The following is a 12,447-nucleotide window of genomic DNA, read 5'->3' as shown; positions in this document are numbered from 1 at the left end:
ATGGGTTTCATTCCAATATGAGCGGCTGCCTATTTTTTGCTACTAGTCTGGTAAGTTAAACCATGATGAGCGAGATTGTAAGATGTGGCTCAATAGTAATGGTGCACTATGAAAGGAAGATCAACAATATGGGTCGTGACAACGAGCATCCATGGCTAGATTTTACAAATCACCACCAGCATCCCAGCGGGAGGAATCACAAAACAATGGACCTCGCCAATACCCAACCCATACCAACAGATTGTCTATTACTCCAATATCGGATAACAATGAGATTAGGGCTGGCGAAGAGGATGATCTGAGGTATAAGGAGAATCTAGTTGCAGAGGATGTCGTTGAGGACTGAGTTGTGTACACAGGAAAAACAATACTCTCCAACCCGAGTCTATTTAAAGCACACATCCAGGAAATTGACAAGGAATTGAATGATGGTCCTCCTACACATGAAATTAATGAGGGGAGGACAGTGAGGGTGGAACCTGAACATAGATAGGGCTAAAAAGGTGGTTTGAAAATAGTTGGTTGCAGAGATAATTTTAGTTAAGGGAGAAATGGGCTTCGGTATATGGGAGAAAAATATTTTGTGCTGATGTCTACTATTCAAAGAAGCAAGAGTATGAACAATCAAATAAAAAATACATTGCTTATAATTATGATTTGTTACTTTTCTTTCATCACTTTCAGCGGTTGATTGATGATAGGCATTATGAAGAGTTGAAATCAGATTTCAAAGCAACCCAAAGTAGACCATCATTGGCACATCCTGTGGAAATATTAAAGCATGCAGCAAGTTTTTACACTCTTGCAATATTTAAGTTGTTTAGTCATTAATTATGGCTCACTTGAGATTGTGAATTGCATAAGTATGATGAGATTGAAACTGACCAAATATAAAGTTATTCCTCCTAGTAAACATTGTCAACACATTGTTGAATATGATTCATCGGCTTCGACAGTGATGTGCAATTGTAAAAAAATTGAATTTGTTGGAATTTTATGTACCAATGCCTTAAAAGTGTTATCTCTTCAAAATTTTAAAAGGGTACTAGATCAATATATTTTAAAAATGTGGAAAAAGGATGCAAAGGATGGATCTGCAATAAATACTTGTATGCGTGTAGGACTACATGACCAGAATGCATGTTATGGTACATTTTTTTACTCCTAATATTATTTAAATAACACCTATTTATTTTTCAAACGTCACAAACAAATTATTAGGCATACCTAAATATTTTTTACTATTACTATGCTAGCCCACAAACGCTCTTCTTTTCATCACAAAAGTGGGCTACAAATGTAAAACACTATAAGACCCAATATTTTTGTAAAGACTAAATTATTTATTGAGTAAGTTGAAATCTCACAAGAATTTTTATGCTTAGCAATATTTGAAAAAAAACCCATGATTCAAATACATGGCAAAACAATTTTATCAATGGAATTCAAATCCATAATTAAAACTCATGATTCAAATTCATGGCAATACTATTTTATCAATGGGATTCAACCCCATAATCAAAACCCATGATTCAAACCCATGCCAAATTATTTATCAAAACCCCAATTTTCATTGGCAACATTAAAAGCACAATTCTTACTGGCAACATCAAAAAGCCCAGTTTTCATTGGAAATATTAAAAAGCCCAATTTTCGTTGACAACATCAAAAAACCCCGTTCTCACTAGCAATATCAAAAACCCAATTTGCATTAGCACTATTTTATCAAAAGTCCAAGATTATTAATGCTTGGCAAAAAATATTATGTCATAATTATTTCATTTAAAAGATGAACAATGTTTCTTAAACATTGCTATGGAAAAAACCATGGCAATCATTTTATAACATCTCGTGGAAAGTTATAATCATTATATAAAAGCTCATGGAAGGTTATCTTGAAGATTATGATATTCATCTCATATTATAAACCGATGAAACATGTGGTCATCATTTACATCACAACATCCATAATATTTATCTTCAAAGCCAATGGTAACTATTCAATCCCAAAAGCTCACCATTTAAATTATGATGTGATTATTAGAAATCATGAACATTACTTATGATATGGAATTCATCATATTCAAAAATAGTAAATGTTATTTACAAAGGCATTTTGAAACTTATCCTATTATTTCAAATATTACAACTCATTGCCCAAAGACCCATTACAAATATCTATGAAAACACAAAATATTTACTAATAATAAAAGTCCATGAGGGATGAAAACTCATGGAAACATGTGTTGTTAATGTCCATTTTGTAGGATGAACACAGTCCAGCCCAAAGGGACCAACCCACATGAGCTCCAAAGACTCCAGCAAGAGGCAGATGACTAAAAATAGACAACCGGCTCTTGTTCATCCTTGACCAAGGTATAGCTAAAGGCCTTTACAATAGAACCAAGTCTTTGAGGATGAACTAGAGGCTGTCCCATCAACTTTCTGTCACCTTTTACCTGACGTGAACAGTGCCCAAAGGTTGTGATATCAGCTGAAGGTTAATGGGTGATGAAACTTCATTATTTTCCTCAAGACTATATCTCCAATGGAAAGGGAGCCAAAACTAAATTATCCCAATCTCAACAAATCAATGCTATAAATGTCAAAAATGTTCAAGACATAGTTCATGTGCCAAGCCCATGAATCCTAAAGGGGGAAAATTTGGGAACATGTGGTTTGGACGGCATAAAGGGATCTCCAGCAGAACCCTATGAAGTAGGCTTCAATTTTGACACCTAGCTTTGGGTGTTGAATCCTACTTTTTGGGGTCCAAATCTCAGTTGCAGTACTAGGATTCCTCCTTGATACCTACCTTAATACTATTGGTTAAACCCAACTTCAGAAATCTTGACATTTAATGCAAAATACCCCAAAAACCCACCATGTGTCATATTACCCAAAGAAGCAAAGCAGCCCCAAAAGCAAATCTCCCACTTCTAGTCAAATCCTAGGATAATTAAGCCTTATACTTTGCCCCTTGATTAGTCCTATGTTTTTGGACTTTTGTTAATTAATGCTTCCCTAAACTCTATTATAAAAGTATAAGCACACTAGCCTACAGGCACACAGCTACTCCCTTTGAAATTTCTGATTTGCTTGTCATTTTGCTTGTGGTTTAACTCTCTCCAAGCTCACAACTCATTCCCCTTAGCCCACACTCACTTAGCCTCAGACATTCCCTTACCTTTTCTGCATATTCACAGCCCATAAATGCTTCCTAATCAGTCACAAACAACCTTTTACTCACTAAAGCCTTAAACTTAGCATTAACTCCATCACACCACCACAAGCCTAAATACCCACTCACTCAAAATAGCTCACACTACCCCATTCATGCCTTATGTATATATATCCCCCAAAATCTTAGTTTAACACTTGCTGCACTGAGCTGGAATCTCTCTCTCCCTTCACACCATGCCAATTAACCCCTTTCTTCTTCCCATGGAACCTTTAATTTTTACTTTTTGTTTTACTATTGAATGATATAATGTATTTGTAACAATGGAATTCTTTCCTCATATTGATGTAATGATAGTTGAAAGTACAATAAATTCCCCTAATCGAGACACACAAAGACCCCCTGAAGTGAACACTTTCCTAAATTTATTTAATAATTGACTGCTGGACTTTAAGTGTAATTTCACCCTACCGTTGGAAAATTTATTTTTCTTGCACTATCAAAACAGGACCACTAACGTACTAATTAAGTATTATGAAGTATTTTTATTGGGCTTTTATTGCTGTTTTGTCAAGTGCAGCCTTTATTTCTTGCTTGGATAGGCTTATCACCACATCAAAAGCCTTTGGACATTATCTCAAGAGCCCATCATTGAGTTTCGGCTTGACTTCCCAATATTTTATTTAAAGGCATCAATTTCCCCCTCAACAATGCAAATGTGGGAAGTGGGTACAAAGTATTGCTTAAATTGTATTCGAATTTGGCGATGAGAGCTGCTGTGACTAATGAGTCTTTTCGTATGGCTTTGGATGCTCATGAAAGTACTTTGATCTAAGTACAGGCAAGTTTGAAAAATCTATCAATTGAATAATGTACTGTTGGAGGCTCTCGTTTCAAATTAAAGGCTCATCAAGCAAACGATAGTGTACAACCTATCAATTCCAAAGAAAAAAAAAATTAAAGGAATTAAGCTTAAAGGAAAATAAGCAAGGACATATCCTAGAAGAAAAGGTGCATTAGAAAGAGCCACAAGAAAGAGAAAATGTCAAACTATTATACCTTCTCATATTCAACAACTCACATCGGTATGAAATGTGTTCCTTTTTCTTTTTCTTTTTTTCTTTGTGCTTACAATGTTAGACTATAATGTATACTAAATCCATATTTCACCAATGGAAAAACAGCAGCCATGCTAGAACTTAAGCTTGGATGTTGGTAATGAAGTTCATCAGATGTCTTCTTCGGTTTATACACAGGTAACAATATATATATTGTGTGTATAAATTATAAAAAGAACTAATTTTTTCAATTATGTATATAATTTTTGTCAATAATGCGGCAGCCACCTCAATCCTCATAATGGTGCCCGTAGTTCAAGTCTAGATACTTACAATCTACTGAATCAATCTTCATCTCAACATACAATGGTAGTATTTTAAATTTCGCTTATGAAAATTTTTATATTGTTATATTACTCTTAAATTTTGTTGTCTCAACTCATAATTGGTTCTTCATATTTAATTTATTAATTCATTTGAATGTGAAATGTAGCAGGAAGATGGCAGGACAAACATAACTACACATGGTTTTACTGAAATGTTGAACTTGATTCAAGTAATTAGATGAAAGCATATATTTTTTTATTGCTTTGATTTGATTGATATTTTCTTGGTTATATGTTGATATGTAGACACAATTACCAAAACGGTAAATCAAAAGAATAATGAAGATATTGAATACAAACACAGAAGTGTGCTTGCTTGTGGGACTTTATTGGCTAAGCTCCAAACCCATAACCTACAACATGCCTACCAAGGAGTGAAGAAGAGTGTCAGTGCTGTCTATCATAGAGGAGCATCCAAATTAATTTGTTATTTTGATTTGATACTCTACCATGCAAATGAACCTTGATAACTTTAACGGGTTATGATACCAGGGACAAACCCAGGTGGGGGCCTAGGAGGGCCCGAGCCCCCAGGCCCAAAAATAAAATTTTAGTAGGTAAAATTTTTCCCAAAAAAAAAAAAAAAAAAAAAACTTGGGCCCTCCTTAGTTTATAACGGATGAACCACAACCAGCCAACCTAGTCAACAGCGCATGTAAAACTTTTTTTTTTTTTTTTTTTTTAAAACACTAGCAGTCCAAAACGCCAAAACCAAACGGAACAAGCGAAAAAGTGAAAAACGAAGGCAGTCCAAAACGCCAAAACCAAACGGAACAAGCGAAAAAGTGAAAAACGAAGGAAAAATAAATAAATAAAAAAGAGAGAGGCGAGACTTAGGTGCGGTTTGGATTCAGTTGAAACTGCATTTACGTTTGCTTCGGTTTTTTTTTTTTTTTCAGCTCGCATTTCTTGACTTTAACAGTGAACAGTGTACCGTGCACTGTTTACAGACCCACAAATTTCACTTTTCAATAACTTTTTCATTAAAAATAGATCCCACGACACTATGCACACATTTAAAAATTATTTTGTTACAGTATTTTCAGTTTTCAGTTTTCAGTTTTCAATTTTAACAAAACTAGTCGCTAACCCGTGCGATGCACGGGAAAGTTCTTAGAAATACTAAAATTTTCCAATTAAGGAGTGGTCAATCTAGTGAGAAAATGAATGTCACTATTAATGTTTTTGGAGGGTTGAGAGAAATTTAGTTAAGATAAATGGACATTTTCGCTACGGATTTTAAGGAATAAGTCACACAAATGGTTAATTACAATGGTTAATTACAACACTAATATTCAAAGGAATACACATAATTCATTGGAATGTAAAGGATTTGAGTTGGTGAGCCAAGGGGTGTGTGTGTGTGTGTGTAAATTTAGTGATCTTGTCTCATATTTCTTAGTCTACCGACAAAATTTTGAAAAATAATATGATGTTTAAACATTGGTTATTGCCTGCACAACAAAAAAGGTAAAATTTCAAATCAAAATATTACATATCACGTCTAAAAGAAACAATAACAAAAAGTAAAATTATACGACATGCACTTATAACAAAAGTTTATAATATTTGAAGAGTTTTGCAAATCAACTCAACAAAATCTTATTAAATTGGTCAGGGATAGCTTCACTAACTATATTTTATCAATATAAATAACTATTTTCATAAGACTTTTGTTTAAATTATCATACGAAATATGAGAAAACAGGTGCAAGCATATTGTTGTTGAATCTACACTGCATCCCAAAGAGTTTCTCTTTGATTGCTTCGTTCTTCTCTGGCTATACAGCGAAAGCTCCCCATCATAACGTTCCTGCCTAGTAAAACTTTGCAGACAAAGGCAGAAACTATAGTACATATACAATATATCTTACTCCCATATTCATGTGCTAAATGGTCTTGCTTTAATATATAACATAATAAGGATTTGTGTCAATACTAATATGCTACAAACCTAATGTAGATTTTGCTCTCATATATTTTGTGCCTTAGTGACAAAATTCACAAAAGTCCCATCCAGTAGTTTAGGCTATTGTTTCCATGTTTTGAAAAACAGAACCTAATATTTATTGAAAAAGGAATGAAATAAAAAAATAATTAAAAATCACAAAATAAAGAACCAAAAATCAAGAACATAGAGGGAGATTGTTGGAAGCAGAATTAACGAACCTAGCATGAATTGTGAAGAGTCAATTGGTAAGATTTTAGACTCGATTAGAAAGGAAGCAACTCTAAAAGTTGAAGCTCGCCAAGCTCTCTTGCATTGTTTTTGTACCTCCTGAGGTACGGATACCAAGGGTTTTAATGGATGAGCAGCTAATAGACTAAACAAATTGGCCCGTATTTCAACCATCAATAACACGCCCAAAATGACAAAAATCTAAATAGATTAAAATGGAAGATGGCAAAAGAACTTAACAATTTATTTATAACTGCTAAAAATGTTATAGGATTTCCAAAATATCTATTCATTTCTTTATTGTTACTATTATTATTCTAGAAAGTATGGTTCAAACATGGATGGAATTCTTTCCCACAAGAATTCGATATATTTTGAAGAAAAATAGCCTTTTACCTTCCACAGCCTTAGGGTGTTATCTTTAGAAGTAGCAGCCACAATGATATCTTCAACACCTGTATATAGAGAACAACTTTAACATTGATAGTGTAAAGAAGTAGAGTCACTGAAACATTTACCATTTGAAAGAAATAGATATCGGCGAACAAAGAATAGATGAAAAAAATATCTTCAGAAACTAAGTAGGATTAAAAAATGAAAATTATTACCAAATTGCTTCAGACATACAAAGTTCTTAAACAATTCAAGCCATATAGGTCCCAAGTTCAAGTGAAACAGTTATTTTTGGCATTTCTAGGAAGTAACAATGGAGAAAGAAATACCCTTTCTTTATCTCAGATTTAGGCTTCTTATAAACTTCCTTTTCCTCTTTCTAACAAAGACAGTACCACCTTAACAAAAACAGTTCCCATGAATCAAAATTCCTAAGCAAATCTAAATATCCCCATAAGTAGAGCACTCAACAATAGGAGTGTAGGACTGCTATATTAATAGGAAATATTTTCCTTAAAGTGAAAGCTTATCTGAAAAAATTCAGTGAAGCCTTCTCATTGAAGTTAAGATTCAAAATAACTTTTAGAAAGGATGGAAAATTTTCTATTAGATTTTTTTCCTTGTACTTCCTAAGTGATGGAAAGTTTGGTTTAGACATTTTTACAAATGCTTTGGGGAGCAAATAACATAGTCACCAACCAAAATCTTCAACTTGTAGTACAACTTTAAACAAAATACAAATGTATATAAATAGTTACTAAGTATTTAACATCTAACCACTGTAATTTATCACACACACAATGAAGAATACAAAAAAAATTCCAATACCAAGAGTAATATAAACAAAGAGAAAGTAAGTAAAACACAAAAAGGACACTCACAATGTGGTTCATGTGGGTGTGAGAGATGCAAATGAAGTCTTGCTGTATCGCCTGCTAGGGACAATGACCAATATTGAAAGCCAAATTAGGAGTATGCAAACTTATGCAGGTTTTGTGGCATACAAGCACCACAAATTTCCACATCTTCTCTTCCTACCCTTATAGATGAAAAGTAGCTATTCATAATTATGAGGTTGTCTCACAGGAACAACATCCTCTCCAATGATAAGTAAATGGTGTTATTCAATTTTCTCTCTAGAAAGACTTTAGGTTTGAATTCCTATAATCCATTTATTGTAAACCCCAAAAAAAGGAAAGAACAGTTTAGGGCATCTAAGATTGGTTCAAACATTGCGTGAATGTGTGCCTAACATGAACAAAGGTCTTCTTCAATAACTAAAAAAATAAAAGTAATAAACCCTCCCTAGAAAACGATTTAAGAAGATGATGCTAAAATCATTAAATCAACAAATTTGGTCAACTAACAGAGTTAGCAGCTTCAACTAAACTTGAACAAATCAAACCTAAAAAATAAGAGAGACATATTGAAACAACACTGAGGCCAATATTCATTCATAATTCATTTACTAACCCAAAGCAAAACCAAAAAAAAAAAAAACAAATTAAGAAAATTAAGATTAATAAAGACAGATTCAGGGGTTAACCCACCATGACAGCAACAAAGTCAGAATCGCCTTTTAAAAGGCTCGCACGGCAGAATCTTCTTAACTTTCCCCTCATTTTCTTGTGTATTTAACACCAATAACCTAGAGGTCAGAGGTCAGTTCATGTTTTGTGTTTTTCAGGGAAAAGATGGAGGCTGAGAGAGAGTTGAAGAAGAAGCAGATATCTTTGATTTTGCACGGGTTCAACCTTAATCAAAACCAATTATCCAAATACTTAAATTAAAGAAAATCAAACCAAATCCAAGTACCTAAATCTAAGATAACGAAAATTAAATCATATACAACACCAATTTTCTTGTTTAAAAATACCTGCACTTAGCTCTGGCGATATATGACGGTGGCCGGAGGCTGGCACTTTTTGCCACTGAAGGAGTGAGAGAGTGCCCATGGGCTATGATTTAGGGATTTTGAGAACTGAGAGAGGCAGAGAGAACGGCAAAGAAGAAAGGGTATTTGGTCTCTCTGGAGTGGGTATAAAACCTAAAATAAAAGGAAAAATAAAAGAGTGGGAGAACGCAGAGCATCAACTGAGAGAGGCAGCAGAGCATCAACTGAGAGAGGCAGAGAGAACGGCAAAGAAGAAAGGGTATTTGGTCTCTCTGGAGTGGGTATAAAACCTAAAATAAAAGGAAAAATAAAAGAGTGGGAGAACGCAGAGCATCAACTGAGAGAGGCAGAGAGAACGGCAAAGAAGAAAGGGTAGGGTATTTGGTCTTTCTGGAGTGGGTATAAAACCTAAAATAAAACGAAAAATAAAATAGTGGGAGAACGCAGAGCATCGGGTTGGGTTTTAAAAAAAGTTTTATTATTATTATTTTTTTAATATTACGCTGACGTGGAAAATTGTGGAAGCTTCAAAAGCTTCGGTTTTATATATATATATATAGATAAGTTCTATCCAAATAGACTCTTAAAGAGATTCACGCCGCTGCTCACACCACCACCATCTGGCCCAATAATTAGCCCACATTCCTCCAAAACCCCTCATTCACCTTTTATAAATTCCAAATTTGCAATATATATAAACTCAAAAAAAAAAAAAAAAATTAGGTTACTGTGTACTGTCACAATTGCGCCACTTGCCACGGCCAGTTAACCACGCTGCTAGTGTTCTTGATGGGAGTCTGTAACGCCACTCCTCGGCGGCAACACTAGTACACCTCTTTCTCTCTTGCCGCTCTGTCGTTTGTTTGCTCAACACTGCTGTTATATTCGTTAATAGCTGCTCAACACTATAGCGAAAAAGAAAGTATACCATGTTTTGATAATATCAACTCGCCATTTGTTTTAGTATTTTCTATCCAATAAATAAGTGATACTTGTTTAAAAAAACACATCACACTACGCTAATAAATGATTAATTTATCACTCATTTATTAGATAAAAAATACCAAAACAAAGGCTAAGACATGTATACTTTCTCGTTGGGAAGCGGTTCACTTTGACCGACTAGTAAGCTTCTAAACTGAGTAATGAAGTGTTGTACAGCTGTATAGCATTTCACATATAATACTTTTATCTTTCTTTATATTTTTTTATTATAATAAGATATATTAGTTTTGTTTCGATGATTTAGGGGATGTTTGGTGAGTGTTTCTAAACAATAATTTTCATTTTTTAAACAACATTTTACGTATTTTCATACACTTTTTTCACTCACACGTATTTCCACAAAAGTTTTTAAACAACAATTTTCAGTTTTTAAACACATATACCAAACAGGCTCTTAATGTTCCTCACACAGTGCACTACAATTAATAATAATAATAATAATAATATAATGTGGTTTATATTAGAATATTAGGTTATCTATTTATATCTGATAATAGTAGGAGGACAAATAATTTTTTAATTGTTTGATTTGATCTAATTGCACTCCAAATAGTAGTTTGCACTTCATTGTTCACACTTTTTTTTTAACAAAAAATATTGTATAAATCTTCAAAATTTCGTACCTATTAATCAATTTTTATCCTAAATGCTGAAACATTAGATATAACTCCTTAGAAAAGCTCTAAAATGTAAAATGGTAAGTTCAAACCTATGTACAAAGAATTTAGTACAGTGAAAAAAATGTAGGTACAAGTTTACTTAAAGTTAGTTTATGAAATAAAATAATTTATTTTTGGCCACAATTTGGGCCAAATTAACTTGAGTTTTTTGCATTTTGAGCTAATGTAAGCTGAACTAATGTAGGCTTAACCCATTAACACAATGTAGGCATAACTAACTTGCCTCGTAAGAAAATTTCCTGGCTCCGCCACTGACTATATGGATGTGTATTTGATTTTTTTTTTTTTTTCCGCTTACCTCTGGCCCCCCAACTTGAAATCCTAGATTTGTCTCTGATACTCATTTTATTTTTCATTTAGAAGTGGAAAAGGAGAAACTTTTATTATTTTAAATATCATAGACTTTGAATATGGTTTCAATAGAACTTATGAACATTTAGGCCCCGTTTGGTATGGCAACTCAAACGGCCAAAATTGGAAATTAACTCCATTTTTCCAATTATATAATTAGTAGACATGGTTTTGAAACTATATTTTTTAATAACATTTTGAGTTTCTAAAACTCAATTTAGGGCTTATAAATCGAGTCTTATAGACTTGGTTTTCATGTTCTGTCTTCGCCCATTTCCATGTGACGTTCACCTGAAAATCGAGTCTATAAGACTTAATTTATAACTCAAACCTAAAGAACCAATCAAAAAAACTGATATTAGTCAGATCTGATGGTTAGGACGTGAGACACGGCATGGACTCTTCTTTCGTTGCAAGTGCTTTCTTTTGCTCCTCACCAGACCACTCACATGGCATGGACTCTCTTCTTTTGTTTGTTCTCTGCAAAGTCTTTTTTGGTTCCCATTTGTAAAGTGTGAAGTATGTGGAGTGAAGCAAAGTGTATATTGGTGACTGAGTGTATCTTATAAAAGTAAGTGGTTGCCGACTAAGCTAGTGTGACTTGTGAAGTGTACTGTCAACTTTTTCTTTTTTTTTCTTTTTTTTTGGGAGAAGTGTACTATCAACTCAATTGTTCTCTGCAAAGTCTTTTTTGGTTCCCATTTGTGAAGTGTGAAGTAGTGTGAAGTAGGTAGAGTGAAGCAAGTGTATTTTGGTGACTGATTGTATCTTATAAAAATAAGTGGTTGCCGACTAGGCTAGTGTGACTTGTGAAGTGTACTGTCAACTCTTTTTTTTTGGGAGAAGGAAGTGTACTGTCAACTCAATATTTTCAAATAAAAGTTTGTTCACGTGTTGTCTTCTTTTGCTCAACACTGAGCTCTTTGTTTTCCCATCTTCTTTACCACTTCTCGAGGAGGGAAAACAAAGTTTAGAGTGGACACGTGCAAGCTAAGGGCCTGACTAGCTCCTTGGCGCATGACACTGCAATCCCCATTGGTGCATGTGTAAACTTACCAAAAAAGAAAAAATCGAGTGAGATGTATGTTGTCAAGTGTATGTATGTTGTTAGCTAGGTTGCAATAAATATGTATGATAGCAACTTCAGCATTTCTTTTTTTCAAATGAATTAATTGCCTTTCTCTTTTCTTTATAAGCCCTTCTTGCCATTGATCATATCTCACTCAACCAGCGCAAACTTAGATTCTGCATAGATTTTTCTCCTTTATTTTTCATAGAGCAACTTTTAATTTTGCAAAAAAGCTACTCAAAACAATCAAT

General features: G+C 33.8%; 1 protein-coding gene across 1 annotated transcript; it reads right to left on the bottom strand.

Annotated features, from left to right (window-relative positions):
• Positions 1-6,478: 6,478 nt before the first annotated feature.
• LOC115967450 lies at positions 6,479-9,170 on the bottom strand. Its single transcript, XM_031086545.1, has 4 exons — positions 9,074-9,170; positions 8,079-8,129; positions 7,201-7,259; positions 6,479-6,903 (listed from the first exon to the last, which is right to left on the bottom strand). The coding sequence occupies exons 1-4, from the start codon at positions 9,150-9,152 to the stop codon at positions 6,730-6,732; spliced, it is 363 nt and encodes a 120-aa protein (XP_030942405.1). The 5' UTR covers positions 9,153-9,170; the 3' UTR covers positions 6,479-6,729.
• Between the last annotated feature and the right edge of the window lie 3,277 nt (positions 9,171-12,447).

This window comes from Quercus lobata, chromosome 11 (genome assembly GCF_001633185.2).
Source record: "Quercus lobata isolate SW786 chromosome 11, ValleyOak3.0 Primary Assembly, whole genome shotgun sequence".
Taxonomy (NCBI): domain Eukaryota; kingdom Viridiplantae; phylum Streptophyta; class Magnoliopsida; order Fagales; family Fagaceae; genus Quercus; species Quercus lobata.
Note: the sequence above shows the minus strand (reverse complement) of the source record. Positions and strands in the feature narration are given on the sequence as shown.

Coding starts and splice junctions, on each gene's coding strand:
- LOC115967450 (XM_031086545.1), bottom strand. CDS start 9,152: ATGGGCACTCTCTCACTCCTTCAGTGGCAAAAAGTGCCAGCCTCCGGC. Junction 8,130..9,073: donor ATCGCCAGAGCTAAGTGCAG/GTATTTTTAAAC, acceptor TGTCCCTAGCAG/GCGATACAGCAAGACTTCAT. Junction 7,260..8,078: donor ACACCCACATGAACCACATT/GTGAGTGTCCTT, acceptor CTCTATATACAG/GTGTTGAAGATATCATTGTG.